Source organism: Centroberyx gerrardi, chromosome 1 (assembly GCF_048128805.1).
Source record: "Centroberyx gerrardi isolate f3 chromosome 1, fCenGer3.hap1.cur.20231027, whole genome shotgun sequence".
Classification (NCBI taxonomy): domain Eukaryota; kingdom Metazoa; phylum Chordata; class Actinopteri; order Beryciformes; family Berycidae; genus Centroberyx; species Centroberyx gerrardi.
The window spans coordinates 19,039,593-19,067,223 of NC_135997.1; the positions used below are offsets into that span (position 1 = coordinate 19,039,593).

Sequence of the window (27,631 nt, forward strand, 5' to 3'; positions counted from 1 at the left end):
ACTTGACCCGAAAACATTGCTCCCCTCCCATATAGTGCTTGAAGGTGAGCCAAGCGATACATGACACAAACAATCATAACATAAGTTTCCCTCCCTCTGCTTCTGAAGCCCCCTATATACAGTACATTGCATAATCTAAAACATGTCTCTCTCCCTCCACAGCTGCACAAATTGCTGATGCAATCTTAACGGAACATTTCACCGCAGACCTTTCTTTGTTCCATCCATCCACAGAGTAGAATGAGATGAGAGGCTGTAAGCTTGTCTGTAAGTTTGTCTACTCTACCAGACAGCAGGTTGACATCGCTTTGAGGTTGAATATTTGATTCCAACTAGTGTGGCCAGTAGCTGAAAAAGTTTGTTTCACTCTCTGAGCTCCACGCACTGTTTATATAATGGACAGCTTCTGTAACCAAAGTACATGTTTTTGTGATGTTAGCATCAACAAAGCAGACCTTGCACATCCTCCACAGCACAAGAGAGTACTATGCCTGTTAGCACTGCATCCACCATACCACTCAGTCCAACTAAGAGGTTTCTAAATGCAAGTTGCCTTTCTTTGTGTTAGAATTATTGTTGTAGTCTATATCTCTACTATTATACTTTAATGTTTGAAGTCATTTGCATTTCATCCAGTAGAGGAAACTGTTTTATGCTACTGTAATTCTTGTACACTTCTGAGTGTCATTTGTATTTTAATTTTTGTCATTTTTTCCATAATATATGGAAAGATCTACATTTCCAATAATGCCGTCTACCTGGTATTTGTCATGGTGATCACATCTGCCACATGGTGATCACATCTGCCACACCTTGACAAGGCCTAATAAATTGAGCCTTGTCAAGGTGTAACAACCTTAGAAAAGTGGAAGTAAATTTTAAAAAGATGTGAATCCTAACTCGTTGAATAGCAAAGGTCATCGATTCTATACAACTAGATGAGTCATGAAAAGCAATGAACTGATGGAAAATTGATGTAATGGAGCTTTATTTTTCTTTCACTCATTCAAACTGGCCAACAGGTTATTCTTAGAAGCATCACAGTTATTGACAGCTTACACAGCGGCTAGGCTGTGGACAGGCAGTCTGCACTGCATCCATCTGTATAGATTACAGTACTCCACATTGAAAATTGTGTCCGGTGGAACTGTAAGCAACTGTCAATCCAGTTGGCAGAGTGCCTCATCCACCTCCACACAATACTGTCCACCAGGAGAGGGGAATCTTTCGCAATCTGATTGGACCAAACAGGTAGGAAGTACCAGGCATGTTCCTTTACCCAGTCTTTCACCATGGAGGAGCCATTCCAGGAAGAGCCTGTATGCAACCAAGAGGCATTGCCTATAGTAAGAGGTAGAACAGAGGAACAAAATCAGTAAACATGTAAATTAATCTGTATTCCACACTCACTACATTTTCAAGCCAGCTCTTATATGTTGGTGTAGCTTTCTTGAAGTTGTGAAAAAACCATGAAATGAAATGATCAGCCTACTTGATCAAAGAATATGTCACAATATTAATTGGGCAATAAATCAAATGTATTGGCCAGCTTTGATGACTCAAAATAATGCATGCTAAGCTATGAATGAAAAAGGTTTATCCATGTCAACTCATTGTAAAACCTGTGGTAGTCCAGCTGGCAGTTAGCCCATCAAAAACTTTTTGTGAATTTTGAATTGCAACGTATTTTAGTTAGCACAATAAAATTACAACTGTCTTAACATCCCATATTAGCCAGCAAATTCATTTCTGGCTATACATGATAGTGCATAATCAATATGCTCATATGTAGGTGGTGATGGTGATTTGAAAGCTGGCAGAGAGCAGCTACACAGGCTAGCCAAATTGCTACATCTAACATATACATTTGTGTTAGTAATGATTTTAATATAGCAAATGAACACACTGTCTAACCATGGTGAGAAATTCACACACAAATTGTACTGGACAAGATTTAGGTTAACATTAGCGACAACAAAACACGCTATCTATATTTTGGTATCCTAGTGTGAAAATATTTTCTTATTTGTACTTACTTGGTAGTCATTGTTCCTCCGGGCCTTGCAGGTCTAGGTCTCCTACGGCAGTTTAGCTTGAGGATCGTGAAAAATGTTCCCAAGACAGCTCTGTTCATATACGGTTCAAAACTTTGATGTGAGACAGACAGACTCTTCCCTCTTCATCCTTTTCTTCATCTGTCATTGATGCCAATAGAAACTGAGCACAGACCCATTCATTACAACAGACACTGTCTATCTCCATTGCCATTGTAGAGCAGTCGCCACCAAAACACCACCAGTCACGTTTAATCGAGGTGGCCCAGCAGCATCAGTGGAAGTGCTTCTTCTCCAGCGGCGAGAGTTGCTGCTTCTCGTCTTTCCTTTCCTTATAGGCCTATACAATTCAAGAAGCTCACCAAATGTAATGTCATCCAGTGTATCGTCATCTCTCATACTGGAAGTCATTAATTTCTGGATATTGGCTAAAGACGGCTGGCTGTAGAGGGACAAGTAGTTCAGGCTACTACCATACATCTCTGAATCTCTGTACCAACTACTGATAGTTTGAGGTCAACGCCCTCCCTTAGGGCGAGGAGAAGAAAATTCAAATTTCCAACCTGTTGCAGTTCTCCCCCAACAGCCAGAGGAAGGAGGATTATTTCATTTTGATGTAAAACCTCTTCCAAATTCAGATACTGCGATGGCAAGCTAAATGTTATTTTGTGGTGGAATTTCCCTTTAAAATGTGAGCTAGAACAGATCGGCACAGTTGACAGATGTTAAACTGAGAGAAAAACATCCAAAAGCCAATGCACAGCTCGTTTCAGCAATCGCTTCCATCCTTCTCTGTCTCTTGAGTGTTGTTTGCAAGCTGCCGGTGCATCACAGCCAATGCATCACAGTACATTGCAACAAATTTGATAGATCAACTACAAAATGACAATATTCTGATCCATGTTCTAAGATGTTTACATAAATTTAAACAGAAAAACTGTTATTTAGCTGGTGTGCATAAAAACCTTGCTTAAATGGCTATGCCAAGGGATGTCTAGGGAAATTCCCATAAGACCAAACAAGTAACCTGCTCTCCTCATTTTGTTTCCCACTTATCGTCCCTCCTTCCATCCCTTCAACCATATGTTAACCTAGTTATTCCCTCCTGTGTGAACAACAAATCTCCTATCTGTCTTACTGAGGCACCAGGACACAGACTCAGAAAAGTAAAAATTAGCTCAAACTCAAATCATATTGCAGGAAAGTACCACACATGCTATATAAAGGTTGTTATTTCTCCCTATTCTAAATGGATTTTTGAAGTTTTACAACTGACACAATGAGCATGGACAGAAGAAGTTGTTAATTTGACCCCCAGACATCCAAACAAATTGGACAACCAAACGCGCATTATGAACAAGAATGTGTAGATAGATGCAAAAACATGTAAGGGTTCTTCAAGTCAATATCGCAAAATAAGTCCCAACAGGGTGAATCAAGACACTGATGCGAATCAGATATTATCCCGTTTAGCCTATTACACTGCTAATTACCAAAAACAAGCAGGCAGGACTGTCTGCAGCAACCAAGGAGTAACATCTTTGCTATAATAAGTGAAACATTTGTGTAGTCTGTTATGTGAAATAGAAGTCTGCTTTTCAGAAATAACAGCCCTCAGAATGCGTTCTTTGGCCTTGGCTGGAGTTATACAATAACCAATACAATCCCTTTACTAATGGTATTCATAGAACCTATTCCAATAGAGTTAAGGAGGCACTGGTATGGGGTCCTGTGATCAGTTGTGCTCTACGGTGGGGGAGGTACACCAAAGATGCATGGAAAATCTGGCTTAGCATGGCACTTTTTCTGAGCTAAATCCTGAGTAGGCCCCAAACGAGCTGAAGAGGATGGTGGTGTTAAGTGTGTCTTATTCACTGTGTCAGGATCACATACATATGTATGCACACTGACAAAAAAACATCTGCCTCTTACACATTTTACAAAAGCTCAACACAGATAGATCTCAACACAGATACTGTGCCCTAATGAACCTCAGATTCCTCTTCCTGAACATTCAGACTAAGGCTATACTGAGAGTGAGTGTAACTTAAATTTAGGTTAAATAACTCATGACTACAAGTAGAAATCTTTATTATTTGTACTTTGGTATAAGCACGTGCCTCATATTGTCCCTAAAATTAACATATGGTATTAATGAACAGGAAGATGCCAACTAACTAGTCAGTCAAACTAAGATTATCTACTCTTGCCTAAAGCTTCAGACTATGAGTGGGGGAAACCATAGCAATTCTGCCCAATCGACATCCTCTATGAGTAAAACCACAAGTATGTCACCTTCACAATCACCTGTATAGAAGAAGTAGCCGTGAAAAAAACAGGACTTGGCAGAAATGTTGTGCATCTCCTGGAGCCATCATAATGGGATCGCTGAACAACTACTTTAGTATTGACTGGGAGTTACTGGGGATAAACAGCAACATTTTAAATTTGGAGAAATTTGCAATATTATAAATTTAACAGGAACCAATTTAAACACCATTATGAAGTATGGGGCTGTGTGTTGAAAAGATGTGCGCATAGTCCATGCCGTTAATAAACCTGCAGGCTTTTCAATTGACCTGAATTTACCCATTTGGGCAAGAACCCTTGCCCTCAGAGAAGTACACAGGGGCTAATTTCAGACACATTTCAAGTCAAAGCATATCTTTGTTTCCTTGCACAACTCTATGGAAACTCTATGACAGATGTCAGACACATGATTTTAGGTCCAGCTTGCTGAGTAACTTTTTTATGTAAGGGAACAAAATTCTTCCAATGAGACACTTTGCAGTTCTAGGAGAGACATAAATGTAGGCTATCAAGAACAGGAAAGAACGAGGCTACTTACGGATATGAACACTTTTGGTAAACAGCCCTTGGCTTACTGAACAAGCAGAGTCTCTGCTAAGCCTACTTTTTACCAGAACACATAGCAAACAGAGCAAGCTATCAACAGCCGACTGCATGGCCTCCAGTCATCAAGGATGCCGTTTTCAAGGTTAAGTGTGACTTCAGTTCTTTGGACCCATCAGTTCTGAAAAGAACAACGCTGCCACAGAGTTCCTGGAATATGAAGCTGAGCTTGGAATTTGAAGCACTATCTGAGCTTTTTATTTCCTCCGTCATTATTTCTCAACCACCAAGCTACCAACTCAGACAGGTATGCTAGAAAGGCAGGTAGTCATTTTGAAGCAATGGTTTCAGTTATACACTATGTAGGCCTAGTGAACTGCAGTGGCCCACTCCGGCACATTCATTAATGTCACAAGATTTACAATCTATCTACCATGACACACTGGCAATAGCTCACACTTAAATGCACAGCAATCTAAATTAGTACACATAATGTAATTCAAGGTTGCCGGTGTCAAAAATATCTGCAACTTTGCAGGATGGTTGCCAAAGATTTCTCTACAGGAATAGGGCATGCACATGAGACCCGCTGGCACCTAATATCTGTGTGTGAGAAGCACAGATGTAGGCTATCTTTCTTTGTCTCTCTTCAACATGAACTTGGATTGATTAAAAATTAGCTTGTAGTAAGTGAGCACAAGTTTAATTTGAGATGTCCATGAAAACCTTGAGACAATCGCTTCCTTTTCATATTCAACACATGAAGTAAAAAAAAAAGTCAAAACTCTGATCTTGTTAATAAAATAATTTCAATCTTTTTGACTCTTAAGATTGGGTTAATATGTAACTATATAATTATATTCACTGGAATAAGGAACCTGAAGTGGTTTAACAAATTAAGGGAAGAAATGTCAACATCTATCGTGAGGAGAATCACTGGGGGCTCCAAAGTTTGAAATAATAAAGTTATATATGTACTAAAAGAGGACTGTAAATTAAGACAGGATTAAGTTGCCTTGTTCCACTTGTAGCACTTCATGCGATTGGCTGTGTTTACTCTGCTGCCAACACCAGTATGCTGAGAACTGGCCTTGATGAATGATTGATGAGCTTGCTTAGCAAACTGAAAGATGACTTGCTAATGCTAGCTACCTGAAGAGAAATACTTTGGCCATGCAAACACCTAGAAACACAGATCACCCCACTAAACCCAGAGAAAGACACAGTTCCAAGAAAAAAAAAAGACGCACATGCACTCACATACGCACAAATCTGAGTTTCTCAGCATCTGGGCATAAGAAATTTTTCGGCAGCACTCAAGTACAGTTAAAGACGTGGTTATTATAAAATAGCCTAACCAGAGTCCTGAGTGAACCTGAGATAATGAAGCCAAAAAAATAAGTGACCACCACAACAAAAGGTCAGAAAAGACTGGCCCTGTTTTCCACCCCTGGCCACCACAGCTTGTGGTTTACTTAGAGGTATTGGTCGTCTGCGGATAATCTAAACCTAGAACTTTGGATGACGTCCATGTTGAACTGTTGCAAAACAGCAGGGACGTATTTTAAGAGACTGTGTGCAAATACAATACATTTCAATTTCAGAATGACTGCTGCAGTAAAATGAGTGGTACATAGTAAAATATAAAATGAATAAAAAGGAGTGGCACCAAGAGAGGTAATTAACTTTAAACCAAAGCAACAAAGCCATTCTACAGTTGTAGCAAGTTTGGCTGCATAGTACAACAGAAAAAGAATGGCCCACAGTCTGGATGCCAGGGCATAATAAATGTTTGTGTCTCATTGGCATTTCAGCTACAATCTGAAGCCCACAATTACGAGGTTCAGACTCAACAAACAGACATTAGAAAAGAGAAGGCTGCGGGAGCCAATGGGTGACCAGTCACTGTGTTTGAAGAGAGGGAATTAGTAAACTAATTAAAAAGCACCACTACCAAAAATGGCTCAAGATTTTCAAAGGCGGAATTTCAAAACAGCACAAACTAAATTAAATCTGAGAGCACAATAAAAGATAAAAAAGATTTGAAAATTGAGTTAAAGGAGAATACCAGTGTCATTTTAGAGTTATAGCCCATTTACTACCATCTGTGTCTAGTTTACATTTCCCTCGATTATTCTGAAATGCACATTGTATGTAATTAGATTTACATCAAATTTTACTTGTTTACTCGTTTTTAAAATACAAACTTTATGGTGTCAAACCTAGCTTGAAATTAAAGAGTAACTAAACCCCACCTAAATCTGTAGGAAATCAAGCTCTGATATCTCTGACAAAGCTGAATACTAAGAATAAAGGAGAGGGGCAACCTAGACAACTGGCACAAACTTATAAAAAATATAAAAGACTGGTATCCTTTAAGAAGATGAGGCAATCAAAATATCAACACATTCACTCACTGGTCAACACAGGCTACATTTAGGGCTGTGCACACTGCCCCAACACACAAAAACAAACATGAAATACAAAAAGCAAAACAGCTGACGTTAGAGCTGGTTGACCTTGAACAAGTAAGTGAGAGCTCTCTAGCATTTCACTCTGCCCCTATTTCATTCTGGCTGCCTATGCGCTTCACCATCTATAGAAGTCAAAGCACACTGGCCACCTTCCCATTAGCTATTTTAAGCACCCCTTCACTCTACGCCCCAGCAACGCTGTTCCCTCACAGTGTGTTTTGGGTGCTCCTCTCTGTGAGGGGGTACTAACTGCAGAGGGCCAGAATTCCTATGAAGTGTGCACCTGTACTCAAACTGCTTTTTTTACGGACGGAAAATCACATCATCAAAGTAGTACCAAAAATACACTTAAATAAAAACTTCAGAGAAATCCATCTAGATGCCCTTCCACTCACAGCCTATTATAAGTGTTGTTGTACCTAAACTTGTGATTGGCAAAACAGAAATGTGAAGTAGGTACATATTTGTGTGCATTGGCATCAGCAACATTCCAGACAGAACTCAACAAAACCTTTCCACAGAACGCTTTTTGGATCGGAATGACTTTTTCCACAGAGACTGGCTCAGCTGGTTAAACACATGGTGGTTACACTCAAAGGGACATTAAGTAATTTATAACTTTTATCAACCTCTAATGGCCACCAAGGAATCTGTGGCACGGCTTACGGTAGCCAGTATTTGACACAAATAATAGTAAAAGTCCCATTTTCACAATAGAACGAGTAGGCTAACCAATAAGAGCATAGACCCAACAGAAACATCTAGTGACGAGATAATAGTCTACATCAATAGGCAAAATAATGCTGCTTTGTCATTAGCTTTTTAGCTTGAGAACAAAATGTGTTTTGCCACCCAAGTCGCTGACTCGTACCATCCTCCATCTTTGAGTGCTTGAACATGGGGGGCGGGCAGTACGGGACAGAAAGTGATGCGAGTGATGCGAGTGAGTATTGTGCTATGGGACAGTAAAAATCTTATTTGATGCACCTTTAATGGACTCTAGCAAAGTGAAATGCAACCAGGGCAATGCAATATTGAAAGAGTCCATTTTCAACACAGCTAGCATTGTCCATGAGGACTCCTGACTTTACCACAAGTGATTTAATATTAGATGCTGACAACCCAATGTTCTTTATCATCACTTTCTTGCTACTACTTAGTTTAGACAATGGCGTTAACATTGTGAGCTGACATCAAAACGTTAACCTTAGCCTTGCACAGGCAGAAATGTATCGACATTTAGCGAACACAGTGCTGAACCAAAGTGGGACTAAGAACGAGCCAACATGAAATTTATCATAATTAATATTATTAAAGCCAAAATTAAGTCCTGTCCTTTTTATTAACACTGGTCTACACACCTATGCCTAATTAAAGGATAAGGCCGTTGTTTTTTAATGCATTGCTTACTGTCAACAAATCCTATGAAAATAACAAAATCAACAATGCGTTTGCTCTTCTCCCGTTACTTTCTGACTTCCCACGTACCGTTTTTAGCCGTCAACCCAGAAGTCATTGGCTCCAATTGTAAGCTAAAAACCTTGAAATACAGCTCACAAAGTTTCAATTTTAAAAATCGCTAACTGTTACCACGAAAAGTCAAGCTATTGTAGTTATTACCAAATCAAATTCAAATGGGAACAAATTCTTCATTACGCCGGGGACTATTTTCGGTGCTACGGAACTACTTTCCTGAGATCGCAAAGTGTTTACAGCCGGCTTATTAAGTTGTTTGAGGAAAAAGTTGGCTGGCCTGGTGCATCGTGATGATGAAATATGCTGCCCAGAGCAACAGCATGGCTCTTTGACGTGTTTTTAATTGTTTTTTTAATACAATGGAGTTCTATGGCTGCTGGGACATGGCTGCATTGGGCACCGGCTACATGGACGAGATTTGCTGGCAAAACAAAATCATTGCTGATTTTGTTATTTTCATAGGATTTGTTGACGGTAAGCAATGCATTAAAAAACACCGGCCTTATCCTTTAATTGCTAAATTGTTTTACAATTAGATATTAATAGCTATATAGATACACATTTTCTAAGGTAATATTTTGACGTGTAGGCTATATATTTGTAGAGGCAATTAGTGGGCAAATCTGTTAAAAATTCACCAAGTATTAAAAAGGTATTGTTCGATATTAGCACTGAATTCAAGGTACCAAAATCAGTATCGGTACTGAAAATTGTAAAACAATATCCAGCCCTAATTTTAACTGATGGAAACAGGTTTCTACCTCATTGTTCAGCTAATGACATCAAGAATGATTTCATGGCGAGCCTACAATACTCTTCTTCATAATGTCTTTTCCTAGAAATCCTAGACTTCTAGGAAAAGAAGTCTACTTTCTCTTATTGCTTCTTTTTCGTATAATGTGTTGCACATTTTTATACCTTCCTGTAAATCAATTGCCCTCTGGGATTAAAATAAAGAACTGAACTGAACCGAACTGAACTTCCCAAGAGATAGTGGCAGGTGCCTCCCTATGCGTATCAGATTGTAATGGAGGAAAGATTGCCATGGACAAAAACGTCACATTAGTTTTAACCATATAGCAGTTGAGACTATACCATTCAACAGCTTCAAGTAATTAAGACAGTGAGCATGTTGTGAGTTCTTAAACTTAATTAATATGGCTTGTTGTTGTGTACATGATAGTTTTCCCGTGGCCTTTTGAAATGACATTTGGTTGAATATAAATCTTCATTGAGCCCGCTCCTCTGACACAATTCAAACTCGTACCCAGACCTTATCATCATTCTGCATGTCCCTCTCAAAACATACTGTTGTAAATTGTATCATAAGAAATAAAACGGTTTAGGAGGCTTGTGAGAATGTGTTGGTCGCCAAAGCTTGTGGTAGACAGAGCTGACAAATAGAGTTGAAGCAGCTGCACAGTTAACTTCCTCCCCCACAAAAGTACAGCATAGGACGACAGTTCTATTTTGAGTAACTTCCTGAAACATGCCATGGTGCATTTACCAGAAGTGAGTGAAAGCAGGCCTCTGTATCCTGTGTTTTCAGCATGGGCCATGGATTCAGGGTGATATTCTGTGTTTTACAATGCACTTTAAAGGAATAGTTCACCCAAAAATAAAAAAAACTATCATCTATTCACCCTAATGTCAGCTGAAACACTGGTGAAGTTTGTATGTCTGTGTTTTTGGAACTCTAAAGAAACGGTCTCCATGCTATGAAGCTGTGCCAACTAGCTCGCCGTGTGTTCTATTAATATATAACAAAATTTCTATCAAACTTTTTGGGCGAACTATTCCTTTAACTTGGCCATTATGTTTTCAAGTATTAAAATCAGATGGAGAAACAACTTAACTTATGAAAGACAAATGGAAGTCATACATTCAATTAAAAATACAGATCATTCAATTAAAAAACAAGACTAAGAGTCTAACAGCCCCACGACATTGAATTTTGTGGTAGCGTCTTTGCTGAGAATCAAACTCAGGTCTCCCGCTTGAGAGTCTGAAATCTAACTCCCTGCGGGCCACGTGACCCATAAAGTGGTGAACAGAGCGAGTGACCGCCCGGCCGACAATACCATCCATACAGCCCCTGCTGTCACGGGGCTAAAAATAATAAAATATGATACCAACCAAGTGTAATGCCACATACACACAAAATTGCCTGGTGAATGTGTGAGATGTAGCCTAAAGAGAATGAATGATGATTGCAGTGTCATTGAGAAGTGTATTTTTTTCTACTGTTCCCAAAGAACTACAGCCAAAGAATAGGTCAAAGCAAGTGTTTGCTTCTCACCTCAGTCAGAAATCTATAGTGACTGCAAACAGAGAGACAGAAAAAACCATCTATTTGCATGTGTTCCCTGCATAGCATACTGCTTCACTGGCTCCCTGTGCAGGCAGTGAGAATTATTCAAATGCCATGTAAATGCCCCTCACTAAAACAGATAGCATTGACCTGAATGTGGCTCATAAATCCTACTCCATCCTCCACAGCCTCAGAAACCAAGCCTCAAGACAAAAAGCCATAACAATCTGTACCAGGAGATCAAGTGACATCACCACTGGACTGTTCGTCTTGTCTTCAACTCAAGAAATTGATTCCCATTTCAATCCAAGGCACTTTATTTGCCAAGTGCATCAAATGCATAGCAATTTGTCCTTGTGGCACTGGTGCAGAGGCATATCAACAACTTACAGTTCTTGCTACCAGTATTGGTTCTAATGGATGAAACTTCCCTGCAGCATTTAGGCTTACAGGAAGGATGCCTCCTAGAATAAATTTGCCTCACTCAGCTACATTTGCGAAATAAGATGCTATCAGACATCCATAACACTAAATCTTCCCAGGCTGTCATACAGAATCTAGATCTGTTCTTAGAAGCAAATTCGGAATTCCTGATAAAGACATCAAAAGACAAAGTCTGGAGTTGCTTCTCAGAGTATTAGATACCGACTATGAATGGCATTTTCAACTTTTTTGACATGAATTTTAGAGTCGGATCAAGTAATCAAAATTAGTTCTTTTTATACGTAGCCACGCCAATACGTCGCAATATTGGTAAATATAGATATGCTCCCAGGCCCATCTGAATAAGGCAACAATAGCTAAAGAAAATCATACCAATAGGCGTGATTCGATTTGAAAGAAGTCCTAGGACAAAATCACAACGCTAGCTTAAGCCTAGTTCATGTGAACGAAAACAAGCATAATATGTTGTCGGGTAAGGACAATCTGTAAACCACTTAGCTCATGCTAGAAAACTCACCTGGTGGGCATGGAGGTAGCAAGAATGGCAAAGTACTGTTTGGCCAGGACACAAAGTCTCTTGAAATCACTTTTGTTCCTCTGCCACCACTAGAGTGCATTTCGGCTGGGTGGGATGCATGGCATGTTTTATTAAACTTCTATCTATCTTTTGCTCTGCATCCATAGTGCATTAGCCTTCCCTGGAAGAGTGTTGATAAATCGCTGTGGCACTTTCAAGGTTGGGCTCTCCGTCATTCATGTCAGCTTCCAGGGTCTCAGCTACTTCTATAACCCTATCACATCACCCACAACCCTAATCCCAAAATCCCAAAATCATTAGCCATAATTATCTTACAAAGGGACCCCTAACTAGTGTATTTTAGGCAGGACTTGGCTTTTTATTATACCAATTTTAAATTGTGCATTTTCCATTCTAAAAAATATTCAGATGTCAAAAGTCTATTTCAACATCCATTTTGGGTGATGGAGTACTAAATCAGGCAATAGAGTGGGGTAGTGATTCGAGAAATCATCCTATAACCAGAGGGTCACAAGTTCAAACCCTGCAACAGCCAACTTGTCCATCAAAGTGTCCTCGAGCAAGACACTGAACCCCTACTTACTCTCTGTAAGTCACTCTGGATGAGAGAGTCAGCTAAATGCCTAAAATGTAAAGTAAAATGCAAAACGGATCCCTTGCTAGGGGACTAGTACGACTATGAAGAATTAGCCTGAACTCTTTATATTCACTCACCCTGAGAGGATGCTACATTTACAGATACTCACATATAAAAGTGTTGTTTATAGCTCAGTCCTTTATATAACTCAATTTATCATAAGGATAGGAATAAGACACACAGAGAGCTCCAAGTGATAAAGTCTAGCCTGTGGATCATAAATTACAAGGGTCAAGTCAAAATGACATGACCATTATATAAAACCTTCTATAGGCCTGTTGTGATAGGAGAGATAGTAGTGAGAGGAATAACAAGGGAGTCAGTAGGAGTGGTTGCTGCTGGGTGAAGTAGCATGGCTCCATCAGATTATACCTTCAAATGGGAGTATAATCTGGAAGATAGCATCAAGATTAAGAAAGCACACCTTGCCTTACTAAAACAGCAAGGCAAAACAGCCGCTTTATCTGACAACTACTAGGAATTAGGGCTGAAACAATTCCTCGAGAAACTCGAGTAACTCGATTACTAAAAATCATCGATGCAAATTCTTTGCATCGAAGCTTCGTTTAATCCATATAACTATATACACACTCAGTGTTTCGCACGGATGATTATTACTGTTGCACAACGCGCTGGAGAAAGAGAGAAAATAGCGAGGGGCGAAGAGAAGAGACAGGCCAGAGAAAACGACAGAAAACGACAGAAAGTGTCCAAAGTTTCGGATCCAGTGTTGCCAACTTGGTGACTTTGTCGCTAGACTTAGCGACTTTTCAGACCCCCCTGGCGACTTTATTTCTCAAAAGCGACTAGCGACAAATCTGCCGACTTTTTCTGACCATGGGAAGCAATGTTAATGTGTTGAATCCCAAAGCATTTGGCAATAAATTGGTTCGGCTGATGCCGGTTTTCTCTACTTGCTTGTCTAATCCAGAGAGGTCTGACGGTCACAGCGCTTCCCACACACAGCGTAGCTCCTTCCCTCCGCTGAGAGCAGGGACTGTAGGATAGGGTCCACTTGTAATTGCTACCGGCGTACGCCGAAACTGGCCGGGTGGGCGGAGTCAGCACTTAATATTAAAACGGGATGAGATGAAGGCTAGTAAAGAATACACGTTAATTATGGCGATATGTAATGGCTAGTTAAGAACGTAAATCAATATGGTGGCTAGTTATGATGTCCCTAAGTTAGCTAAGTTTTGCTCAAGAAAATAACCACAGAAAATAAAATGCTGCAGTCAATTTGTGAAAGCCTGAGCTTCATTCATGTTATTATTATGATAGTCACACACATACACACACACACACACACACCCACACACACACCCACACACACACACACCTACTCCCCTCACAGTGATGCATAAAATACCCCAGAAAGCAAAATATCAGGTGGTGTAAGTAGCAATTGGAGCCTAAAATGCACCAGTCCAATACAGCAGGTATATTCAGTTTAGTTTGATTGCAGTGAGTAGGGTCAGCAGGTGTAGGGCAACCCTTCAACATAGTAAATAAATGTACATTAGCCAGTCTTATGAACTTGTATGATATTTAGGCCTAGTAATAAATATCAATAATAATTATTATTTCACCTCGTTTTCAGTAAATCACAGTGTCGTATGGACAGCTTCGTGCGGACAGCTTTTCTCTTTTGTATATTTACTATTGCTCTTTAATAAAGCAAAAGTATTTCTTATCCGATTACTCGATTAATCGATGGAATAATCGGTAGAATACTCGATTACTAAAATAATCGATAGCTGCAGCCCTACTAGGAATACATAAAATGTGCAGCAAAGGTCAAAGTGCCTTGCATTTACAATACTGCATCCAGGCTAAATTATTAAAGTCAAGCATAGCTGAAACACAACACACTTAATGTCTTCAGGAATAAGCAGTGCCGGAATAACAAATAAAGGTCCACCATACTCCACCAAATATGACATACTGAGATTGCTCGAACACAAGCATTTGCTGGTTGGTCTTGTTTGTTTGTATTATGAGGATCATGTTGATTAAACCTGTATTTTGAGTTATGCCGTGATGAAAAAGTATCTGAAAGTTTGTTTTGCATGTTAAATTCCTATTCTTCAATACATTTCAAATCAATAATCCATATCTACACTAAAAAATGAAATCCCAGATTGGGTTTTAAACAGATTATCCAAATTGTAGAATAAAGATATAAAATCGAGACACACAGAGAGAGAGAGACATTGCGTGTGTGTGTATCCGCGAGTATGCACACGTGTCAAAACCTCTAACGCCTTGAGATGACATATGGCACAAAGCTGGAATTGGATGACGCACATGAATTTAAGCCGTACCAGTCGTCAGTCTGACCAAGGCTGACCTTTCAAATCTTTCTCTCTTCTGAGCCAGAAGACATCTCTGGACCAGGAAATAGAGGAGTGTTGGTGTGGATGCATTCCCGTGAAAACAAAAATGTGCACGAGGTAGCCTGTATCCATGTGGTGCTTCAGACACTGACAAAAATACTGCCCGTCCCTTTTAACTAATAGAACCCACAAGACTTTTTTCTTAAACTAAAACACTGCAATAATATGAAATATTCCGACCAATGATCCTTACACTTCGAGACAAATGAGTTTATATTTATTTAATGATGCATAACATCGTAGCTTGACTGCAAATGCGACAGTCCACAAAGTGTAGGCTCCTTTTTGCATGAAAAATATTTTTCCTCCAGTGTGATGCAAGAGTTTATCCATGTTTGTCAATGACCAACCTCAGCAAAGATGAATACATTACTTTGTGTGTATTACTGAGAGAAATGACACTCTAGCAGCCGTCTCTCTCTCCATTTTGCTCACTCTGCATAGAGCCAAGACAGACAATTTTAACTATGACAAGCTGTGGTTAGCTACAAGCATCCATCCTCATGCAAAGTTGACTGATGATACTCTTTGAGACCATGGAAAACAGAACTGCCAGATCCACTGTAAGTATAGATTGACTGAGCAACAGTTATTCCAAACAGACAGATGCTGGTGCAGGCAGAAGCCTAAACGGAGTAATGCGGTGTTATGGCTTTATTTGGTTTAGCCAGAAACAGAGCTTTTAGTCATAGCAACACAACTTAATCATGTCACCATGTAAGGAGATAGACAGCAGTTCTGAAAACGTTACACGTATGTCATAACCTCAAGTTAGTAGCTAGCGTGTATATCTCCCACAACGTGTGCTGTGCCGAAACCATTTACTGTTGATGGAGGGCGGCTTTCCGACCACCGAAAAAACAGAAAAAAAACTCATTGTAAATCACCTTTGGTGCACAAAGGCCCACTTAACATCTTCCTCATCTCACAAACAGTCTCTCTGTGCACCGAGTAGAGGTACAAACCAGACACTGAACTGGGTCACTCCTGCCTCTTACATAACAGTTGATACCATTTCAGGCCTGTTTCTCTAATCCAAAACTAAAGCACTCATAGGATGCTGCCAAGGGTAATTTGTCCAGCAGGTTTTCCAAGTGCACATCCAAGAACATCAGAAACACAGACATTCTTCTAACATAAACATAAGAAAACTACTGACATGTTATACATCAGAGCTGGTAAGAGCGTCATGTTTGGAATGGCGTTCAACAATTTCTTACAGAGATGTCTCTCCCAATCTTTCTTGATATTTACTCAAACTGCCCATAGTATGCATTAGAGTAAGCCTTCAAATATTTGCCTATCCAGTTTTCTGCCCATAAGGACATCTCTGTAAATCCTTTCGACTCCTGAGGCCAAGCCCGCCACTCCCTGAATGCAAACAATGGCAGAGATGTTCACAATTTCATACAGACAGACATCGATTTTTCTCATTGTGTCGAAGTCTGTTTTCACAACACCATTTCCTTTCCCAGGCAGCAGGGACATGAACAGTCTATCCCCTGCTATTAAACACTGAAGGGTCACATTTTTTCAGAGTTTGTGGTATGTGGCTCCTGAGTGGGCAGGATGTTGTGCAGTATGGGAGACATTTCCTTGTTTTGCCTCAGGAAGGACATTTTTTTTTAACCTGACTTCATTTGTGGTCTGGACAGCAGCAAAGAGTCTAGTTTTAAATGCAATGAACTCAAATATGCTTTGTTAAAAAAACAAAAAGTACTCACCTATAGTACCGAGACTGGAGGTACGTGGAGCACACTGCTTTGGACACATGACTGGCTGAGCCAAAGTCTATCACCTTCACCCTGTAGGGTTGCCTCACAGGGTCCACCAGCATTATGTTCTCAGGCTTGAGGTCTGCGTGGATCAGGCCCATGCTCTTCAGCTTTCTCAGAGCCGTGGCCACCTGCTGCAGCACAGGTCTGATCACTTTCAGGGGCAGCGGGCTGAACTTGTTCTGCTTCAGAAAATCATACAGGTTCTGCTCAAGCATCTCGAACACCAGGCAGGTGTGGCTGCGGTGTTGGAAGCATTCGAATGCTCGCACCAGGTTGTGCTCATCTGCATTCTCCCCACTCAGACGGGCCAGGATGCCCACCTCGATCTGACCCTGCCGTGCATATGACGGGTGGTTCTTCAGGATCTTCACAGCCACCACCTCGCCTGTGCCCCTCTTCCAGCACTTTACAACCTGGCCAAATGTGCCACGTCCCAAGAAATCCAGCACCTCATAGGTATTCTTCATGGAGCACAGGACTTCATGCTGTACTAGCTGATAGTCCCCATCCCCTCCTCCTGATCCCCCTGCAGCACCTGCACCCCCAGCACCCTGTTTGGAGGGGCCCCCACCGGCTCCTACGGCCGTGGGCGCAGTCACGGCCGTGTTCCCCACATTCGTCGTTTGCAACATGGCAGGCAACATGGACAGTTCCTCCACTATCTGCATGGCGCTCCCTCGGTTATCCAGCTCCTCACTTTTACGTTTCAGCCCACATCGCTGAGAGCTGTCGGCTGAGTTAAAACCTCCACAGTCCTCCTCTTCCCTGTCACCCTCTTCCTCCCCACCTCCCCCGCCTCCTCCTCTGCAGCCCTCTCCCCTTCCCCCTCCTCCTGCCCCTGTTGCTCCACTGCTGCCCCCCCTTGCTGTGTCCGTCCGCTGCTGCCCCTTGCCCTGCGAGGGGACAACCCCTGCGTCCTGACGCTGCTGGGCCGCAGCTGGGCCTGCTCCTCCTTCTCTTTTACTGGGCTGTTCTCTCTGTACGCCGCGCACCACCACCGTCTGCACCGGGTACTCTTGTCGGCCACGCACTTTCACGCCCACTGCCAAGTCTCGGTTCACAAACGAGTGGGCTTGTTTTGTTGGGTGCGCAATGCCAAGGGTTCTGCTGTTCAGATAAGTCCGCGGGTGGGCCCTCTCATGGTACACACAGCTGCTGGGCTCAACTTTGAGTTTCTTCACACTGCAAAAGGCACTTGTCTGGGTTTGATAAATGTGTGGTGGGTAGACCAAGACTTGTGAGGCCATACCTGCACAGAAAGAGAATGAAACAAAAGTGGATCATTAGTCTGCATCCTCAAATGCATTATTGTACTACTCTGAGCATCGGACACCTTACTCAATTGCATGTCTAAAAGGTACAGTATGGTTAGCTTTGAACAGAGATGTCAACAATTTAAAGATCAGCCTGACAATGTCCCGAAAAAACATTTTATTGAGGTAGATAACCTATGGATTAGTCAACATCTACATCAACATCTTTGTTTCCCATTTTTTAGTTGGGCCTCAACTACTCTAATTTGTGTAGCATAATAATCCTATGCTATCGTCTTAACACAGAATGTCTCAAGGATCACAGCTTAATCTAAGTCACAACATGTTACATTGCAGTGTGCCATTTTTCAGAAAATGCTGGAAAAGTATTGTGGGAAAGGGTGATAAATCACATTCGTACTTTGTAAATGTTGTATGAGCTATTGCATTACATAGCTACAAAATTTTCTGCGACACTGCCCAGCTATTACCACGTCATGAACTGAAAAAAAGAAAAACGGTCCAGATTTCCCAGTGTTTATTTACTAAGGGCAAGGGTGACGCTAAGTGTATTACTGTGAGTCAAAAACAACTGAAAAAGTCCACCAATCTCGACATGATCTTTTAACTACTCCCTTGATGACATCACAGCTGGTCTTAACCCTCTAACCCCCTCCAATGGTCATACGTCCAAAACGGACCAGGGCAAGACAACATGTTCCAGCGGAGTGCTTGACAACACCCTCACCATTCTGCCCTATCCACTGCAGCCCCCCCCCACACACACACACACACCTCCACATAGTAGATGACTAACTTCTCAAAGGTTTGCCTGACCTTTTCCTGCCGTTTCCATGCATCCCACTGCAGGTCTCTAGGCAACCAATGGAGAGGGAGAGCGGAAAGGAGACAGAGAAAGAGAGAGAGATAAAATCACAAAGCATCATCAAGCCCACATGCCCAATTACATACCTAAGACACTATTTATTCCTCCCTCTTTCTCCCCCTCTCATTTTGAAGAAAACAAAAACAAAAACAAGAAACAACCGCCTCCTGCTGAATATCATCCCTCGCCGAAATATTTTGAAAATGGATTATGTATAAGCAGAGAAAGAGGAATACAGGAAAATGACGGGCTTCATGATCAGGTTTTGTCTTCGAGAGCCGTTTTCCACACTGGCACAGTGACCTTATCAGACAGTCTCTGTGTGCCCTGCTGGATCCCATGACCTACTTCCTTTATTCTGGGGCACATCCACTGACATTTAAGCAGCTCGTTCCCAAAGGTTCCCTGACTTTAATCAACAGTGCATTTAGAGAGCCATATTTAGAAACTGAGCATACTTCATCCTCAAATCTGTCACACCAGGCTTCTAAAAAGACTCTCCTGTCTCACAAATAACAAGGCTGGTGGTGGTGAGTCACATGTACACCCTGTAGAAAACATCACGTCACAAAAAGGGCAACAAAAAAAAATTATACCTTTTCTGATAAAGTGGCAGAAGCTATAACTAAAATTTACTACCCAAGTCAGGCCCATGACTTTTAAAAGATGGAAAGCAATGCAATTATAACCAAGGACTGGCATGGATTAGTCTAGAGCAAAGGTCCATACATCCCAATGAAGTCAGCCACCGTAAAAAAAAAATGGTTTGCTCTTTTTCTTTCTGGGGCGAATTCTGAAGCAGTCTAAAAGATGTGCGAATTGGACAATCGCATATGTACAATCACTTGGTAAAAGGGCAAAACTGAAGAATAGATTCACCCTTTCTTCGTGCAGCTGAACAGACAGGCTCACATGGGCGTGAAAGGTAGGTGAGGCAGCCAATTAGCAAAGACAGTAGTCAGTGCCGGTCAGTGAGGAGCCCCCCCGGTGATGTCTTTCATCCATGTCAGATGGAAGGCTGTCTCTGTATGGTGGGATTACGTGCCAGAGCAGCAGTACAGGCAAAAGGGAACTATCCATGTGCAGAGTATTCAACAGGCTGCCATCACATGTTCACAGTGACAAGAGGCTGCCAATTCCTTCCTTGGCAGACACTGGCAGTAGTCATGCAGCATGGGTGAGGATTTTTGGACTGTTGTTGTTGCAGACTACCCACTTTTTAATGTTTTGCTTCGTACACAAGGTGTCTTTGCTTGGCTTAATGTCATCTGATTGGCTAACTGCCATCTGTATTTCATTTTAAGTGAGGGAGAGAGAAAAAAATGCAGGACACTTTTTTTTTTAATTTAATAATAATCTGGCCCCAGTGAACCATGCTGTTTTTGAGGTAAACACATTAAAATTACTCAGTAATTGTGACATATTTTGAATTGAATCAATGTGTCAGAATGCATGGAAAGAGCAAGTTTTGTGAAGCAAATATACAACTAATTACAAAGAGGTTACCTCCTCATGTCCATCATGTTTATCATGAGGCTGTCAGCACAGACATAATATGACTTGAAGGGGCACCAGTGACTGACAGTAATATAACCTTTTTGGGTTGTTTTTTTTAGATCTTTTTATTTTATTTGATATTTCACAGGGGGATAACACATGATAACGGTCCCAGAAGGCATCTGAGCCAGCAAGACATCCTGACAGCATTTTGTCTTTGTTATAAACTAGGCTACATCAATGAGAAACGAGTTTGTGCCAGCTTAGTGCATCACAAAATAAATTTAAAACAAAAACTTACTTGGGCGTCTGTTAATTTACTTGGGTGGGCCGCCCAAATACAATCAATATATGGGAAACCCTAGGAGCCGTCTGTGAGACAAAGCTGTGGAGTAAAGAGCCTATAACTTAGCAAAGGCAATAGAATGGCAGCTGCTGGAACCTGCTATTATTACCAACTGAAGCTCGATACTCCCTTGGCCAGCCAGCAGGCTCCTCCTGTGGCGTCACGTTACATCCTTCAAAGCCGTAGAACTTTTTCAGCAACCTTGAGCTGCTAAGTAATTGCACACAGTTGAACTTTGACCCTGGCCAACTGAAAATTACATTGAGAGGAAAATAAACACGACACACCTGTCCACAACGAACAAATGGTCCTGAGTGAAGAAAATAAAAGTGCCTTAGACATAGAAGTAGTCATAGGTGAGAGGACCAACAGCTGATAACAGTGAAAAGCCAAACAGACCTTCAAGATATTGTGGAAAAAAACAAACACATGAACACTACAAGGGCACAACAAATAGGCTATGGAAGGAAACTATTTATGTGCTAATCTTATAATTTAGGCCTATCTGCAGTTGATGATGCAAAACAATGTCCAAAATCAAAAATGAGTCAAAATATCCTATGGTGATGAAAAAAGATTCTGATACATATCTTCAACATCTCTAACTCCAAAAATTGCCTGTTGGCTTGATCAAGTAATGTTCCATTCAACAGCAAAGCATCCAAACAGCCTGAGGGATAGGGGGAGGTTAGATGGCGTCAACAAGCCACAGATGCTACCAAAGATGAATGCCTAATCTAAATCAAAACAAAGAAAAACCCTGCCTCCACCCCTCTGTCCAAACAGTGCTGCAAACACACGCCCTCACCAAGCGAAACAAATGCAATCAATTCTCAAATGGTTCAACACTGATTGTGATAACTTCTAACAACACAAGTCAGGAGTGGCAGATTTATGATAGGACCTGCAGAAATTACTCATGGCAATGTGGCTTGACTTCTATAATAACGTTAATTGAAACATGGTGCAAAGTGCAACACAGCTAAAAGTAAAGCATAGTAATGCCTGGGGATCTTTGTGGGTTACACTCTAGGGCTTGTGAGCTATACATTATTACCATCAAGGCCAAATAATTTTGCTTTGGTGCATCAGAACAGACCATGTTGAGCAATTATTGATGTGCATTAGCAAGGCTTTTGCCAAAAGGCCAGATGATCCTCATGAATAGAGCTGATGAGCAATAATGTTATCTCTCCCCTATGCACTGTTAGGTAACTCTGCTCTCTGTACATATATTTAGAGAACAGCATACAGAAGATTTAAAACTACACAAAAACTAAGTCTTCGAATCATAATTTCATGTCAGCTAAAGTTAGCCACGGTTAACATAACAGACAAACAGATTATGGTGGCATCCTGCTACAGAAGCGCAGCATAGCAACAAACATAACGTTAGCCTGGTTATTTCTGTATATGATGCAAACACATAACAAACCAACTGGGCTTTGCCTTTATCAGGCTCAGCCCTGCACACTTCCACATGGCCTGGTTCTAAGTAATGGAAATGAGGTATTAGATCTACTTAGTAGGGCTAGACTAATTTCCCAGATAACAGATAACAAACGTTAGATGATGTAAATTGCTCTTGCCTATCTAGAAGGAAAACAGCCAACCCTGTATCAGTTTTATTATCTTTGATCCGTCTCAGATTCCTCCTCCTTTCAGTAACTATACCAATGTTTATTCTTGTTTTTGACCTCACTCTATCAAAGATAATTTGGGTGGCATACCACAGTTTCTCGGTCTTACGACTAGCTGCTCCACCATAGTTTGCACTACGCACCCGTCGATGGGGGAGGAGGAGCTGGTTGAGCCCAGACAGTTTTTAGGGGTGGGAGCGGGCTCCAGCTATGGGGGAGGAGCTTTTTTGTGGCCCATAAAAAATACATTGAGTTGAATACAAGGGACACCAAACCAAATGGGGAATGAAGAGATTATAAATGTATCCCTCCACCATGTCTTTTTACCTATTGAGAAGATTGTAGGCTAGAGTAAAGTGAAAATCTTAGACTGCCTTAAACCATGGCCAAAATCTTACCGTAACCTTAACCAAATTGTTTTAGTTACCTAACTTCAACCAAAGTTTTAGCTGCCTAAATCTAAGTCTTACCTTAACCAAAGTTGTTTTAGTTCCCTTGTTTTACTTGCCAAAATGTAACTGTTAGTGCTATCATCACATAATCCAATTTGTGGTGGAGTGTAATGTTTACATGATTTGTGTCCAAAGCAAGTAACCTGCAATTCAAAGTTCATGCTCATTTAACTAGATTTTATGAGACTGTGTTGGAATACTTGGAAAACAAAACAGATTCTGTACAGTCCTACAGTGCATTTGTAGCGATGACATAAATATAATTAATTAGCTGTTTATTTGAATGTGATCTCAACTCTCTGCTCCCAAGTGGACCGGCTTCTTTAATCTCTTTTTGTGCAATATAGTTAACATTAACGTTAGGCTACTTGGCTTGCTAGAACTGTTAGTAAACAGCGCTTACGCCGTGTTATATACATACATAGAAGCACTGCATATACAACAATGTGTTTTTTTGTTTTCTTGGGGGGGGGGGGGGTTGAATGGGAGAGAGAGCGGGGTGACATGTGACAAAGGTCCTGGGCCGGATTCTAACCCAGAACATCATGGTTACATGGTGCGCGCCTTAGCCGACTGAACCACCAACAGAAAGAGAACAGAGGATAAGAACTGATGAGCACTCAAATTAGGCTTAATTATTTCATGATTAACGTTAAGCAACATTAGTCAGTCTATATCTTTTTTTTATCTTTAGCGGAGACAGAAAGGCTACTTGAATGCAACTACAAATAGCACACCTCAACAGATCTAAATCTGAATCATTGTGGGGTTTTTTGTTATCAACGCAGGATTCAAATGAATGCACAACAAAAAATAGATGCAAGTGTCAGTAGTGGTTGGGGTGTGGGGAGATGCTTTACCATCTTGTGGTTTCCCCGATTTAAAAAGGACACTTGATTAGGCTAAGTAGCACTCGTGATCTTAATTTTACTCACCCAGCCTGTCCCAGCCCATGTCTGGTTATGACTACAATAATACAATCAGGTATTCTTGGCTACTCCTTTGTTCGGACTTCATTCAGTTGATGACGTCAAATGCAGCAGATTGTCACGGTGGACATTAAGAGCATTTAGACACACACTGCCCCTCCCCACTCCCTGCTGTTAAATGTGGGTCTAGTGTCATCATGCTGTATTGAACCGCTCTGCACTCACTTTGTCTCCAACATCTTTAAGTGGAGCGTGCTGAATGCAATTTGTTGAACATCAGCTTTTGTTTACCCATTAGCCTTTAGCAGGGGTTACTGTGTTTAAGCCACAGGCCCACACACTCACTAAAACACTGTTGTGCTTTGCCTGTGTCTTGTGAATGCGATCTTCCATGCTCATTAGATAAAGGGCTGAGTATTTTCTTAAGCATGTGACCACATAGAATTTCAATTGTGAACTTATGACTATCGTTTAGAAGTTTTCCACTTGCAAGATGAACCGCTGAAGATGTCTAGTTGGTGTTTTTACAGATCGAAGGGGTGCTGAGCATATGTTACCCAGGTTTAAGCTGGTTGGGCAGGATCAACAGATTTGAGGAGTCTTGGAGTAAATTCTGGTACTCTAATAGTTGTCTAAATGGGCAACGTAGCTATAAGGACTTGTCTGGAGTGGTTGTGTGGTACCCTTGAGGATTTATCACCAGTTTTTTAGTTTGAATGGGTAGGCAAGAGGCGAGGTGTGCAGCAAACAACCACAATTAAGTTTTCATGGCAGGATTATCTTGACCAAAAATAAAAAAATATCCCAGTAAATACTATTATCATGATATTTAGCAAAAATAGATGAAATATTGCCATTAGTGATAAAGCATGGAAGAATCAGTTGACTGCATATTTTGCATTCTAAAACTACATTATCAAATGCAAAACATTTAGCCTAATGTTCTATTTAATCTTTACACTTTAATCTTTGTATATTGACCACACTATGCCTTCTGCCATGATCGGTCTCACAGTCACCCACAGCCTTGCCTTTCTGGCCTTGCTGCTGTTAAGCTGAGTGTTAGGATGAGACGGATAGGAGAGGGTCTATGCAAAACAGCATCTCACAAACATAGCAGCACTGTGCTGTACTAGTATGTGTATGTTGTTGTCTGAAAAGGTTAGAAATCATGGCATTTATGGTAACAGAAATTGGCAGCAGCTTGTAAATATTGGACTTTTGGACCCACAGTGCAATTGTTTGGCTTCAGAACACTTGGATTATCCTGTTTGCCCTTCATTCAGCCCATCCCCAGTGTATTCATCCAGTCGCCCAACCCTATACAGGACACACATGCACTCAACTTTTTTTTAAGAATGGGGCCTCCAAAAGATGGTTGCGTGCCAAAGTGACTGGTAGAGTAGCGTGTATCATACCACGTACAGCCAAAACATACTGCTGTTTAGCTGCTGGATGGTGGTGATTCCTCACCCTACATGCAGAACCACAGCTATTTACCCTATACTTTCTCTTCCAGATGAGAAACACCAGCATGCTTCTTTCTAGCCAATTGACAGATTGTTTTTTTACATTTGCCTACACAAACTAGATTCATCATTACAGCTATATTGCACTGACAAGTTGTCTGAGAGTCAAGACTATGGCATGTACTATTTATTTGAGATTCAAGTCTATGGTATGTTTTCGGTACAGTTGTAAAGAGACGTCACAGTGGCACGAGAACATTTTTCCATGTAAAACCTAAAAATGGACAGCAATCAAATTAAATGATAATTATTTGGATATTTTCAACAGTACATGGCTACAGTCTTCTTTGAAGTTAATATAATAGCATAATAAATCCTATTACTATGGTACTGCTTAGTAATAGGCTGAATATGCATAGCCCCTACAAGCAATGAGAGAAATTAATACATTGTTGCTTGGACAAGTTAAATATACTTTGGAACAATGGAGAAGTCTAATCAATTTTTTCAGCAGCATTGTTTTCCTTTGTGTATAGAGAACAGGTAGATTAGGCTATGTTAAACATCAAACTGTAAGGCAATAACACAAGTTAAGTGAGTGTCAAATATTGAGTGGTAATGGGGCAACAGCAGGCCCAAAGTGTTAAGTTTAGCAATGTGTACAGGATAAGGAGACGATGAACATGGGACAGTGCTATTTCGGGCGTGTATCTTCATGATAACCTTGTGATTTCATCTATTTTGGCCTGGTATTTTGCAGATGTGGAAAAGAGGCCCAGGGTTCCCTAATGCCGCTGTTATAATTAACAGTTAGAATAACAGATATGACGTTACTCGGCATGACAATGTACAATTTTAGACCAGTGTGTGTTTGTGGCTGCGAGTCCAAAGGTCTATCGACTTTTAGCTATGAACATGGTTAAATGTTATCTAGCTAGAGCCTCTAGCAAGTAGGCTGTGTTGTAGTTAAGCTGTGTTTGGCTAATAAACTTGGCCAAGCAAGTGGAAAATGACCTAGGCTTCAAACTGATATCCAATGCCTCAGAAATTTGAAGTAAAATAAGAAGTTAGGTACTAAGATATTCGGGAAACACAGCAATCACACGTCAGATCACTCAACTCTTAATGACTCTATGACTGTGCATTTAAATGGTATTGTTAGGATGCTGCAGATAAATCTAATCACTAAGCTTAGCTACAAGATGAAATGTTAAGAAATCAACGAGTCTCTGTGATGATTATTTACACTCAGGAAAAACTCGCTAACATTAGAGAGACTATCTGATACCGCTGTGATCCTCTAGATATCCACTGATCATTATTCAACGTTATCGTTGGCGCAGACACTGCAGTTTGGCACAAGATGTTATAAGCTAGTTAGAACATTATTAAGTGAATTGATGTTACCATAACCATAACATACTGTAAATAAAACACCAGGTGCTAACATACGTACGAAGCTAATGCTGACACCTCATGCAGCCAGCTGCTCGCTAGCTAACTTTGTTAGTTATAACTTTGTATTAGGCCACAAGTAAACTTTGATTTAAACATATAGGATCAACGACAGCCTTCACTTCATTACTTACCTTCACATAGAGTAACAATAAGTATAATCCAGGGCTTCTCTGAACATGTTATGGACTTATGAAGCCATACCATGCACAGTTCGCCTGCATTGCTGCCATCTTGTCCTAGACGACAGGAAGGGAGAGCTCGCTCTCGATAACGCCACCATCTCCCACATTTTAAACTTCAAATAACTCCTGCATAAAAACGTCAAACACCACCACACTTAGCCCAGGTTGTAGCTACACAGTTCAAATTCTTCTCCTTCCTCTTTGGGCAAAGTAGCCCATCTCTGAAAGGGTGTCCGTTGCCCCTCTAGACGAGCGGTTACGCAGCTCCGCCAGTCTCTAACATGTCCCTTTTCTTTCGCAACTGCAAGCAAATGTTTGTGAACTGACGGCATAGGGCAGACCAGACTAATCGATGAGCGAGCAGAGACAGTCACAACGCTTTTGAGAAGCTGGTGATTGTCGCGCTAGTTTATCGCACCAAAATATATAAGGTAGAGATTATAGGCTATATGTTTCTTTAAATCAAAAGTAAGATGTCTAATGATGTGTAACCCAGTTTGAATTAAATGTTTTGTAGGACACGAAGGAAACCTTTACTTGAAGTTCATATCGTGTCAG

General features: G+C 40.9%; 1 protein-coding gene across 3 annotated transcripts in view; it reads right to left on the reverse strand.

The window, feature by feature from the left end:
• hipk3b (homeodomain interacting protein kinase 3b) overlaps positions 1 to 27,359 on the reverse strand; it is a 54,321-nt gene extending 26,962 nt beyond the window's left edge. For all 3 annotated transcript variants that reach the window (XM_078286534.1, XM_078286583.1, XM_071907053.1), the window contains exons 1-2: positions 27,023 to 27,359; positions 16,908 to 18,210 (exon numbers count right to left, since the gene is read on the reverse strand). In XM_078286534.1, coding sequence (XP_078142660.1) covers positions 16,908 to 18,210; positions 27,023 to 27,095 — 1,376 coding nt within the window. In that variant the 5' untranslated portion in view covers positions 27,096 to 27,359. The remainder of the gene's footprint in view (positions 1 to 16,907; positions 18,211 to 27,022) is intronic.
• Positions 27,360 to 27,631: the final 272 nt, after the last annotated feature.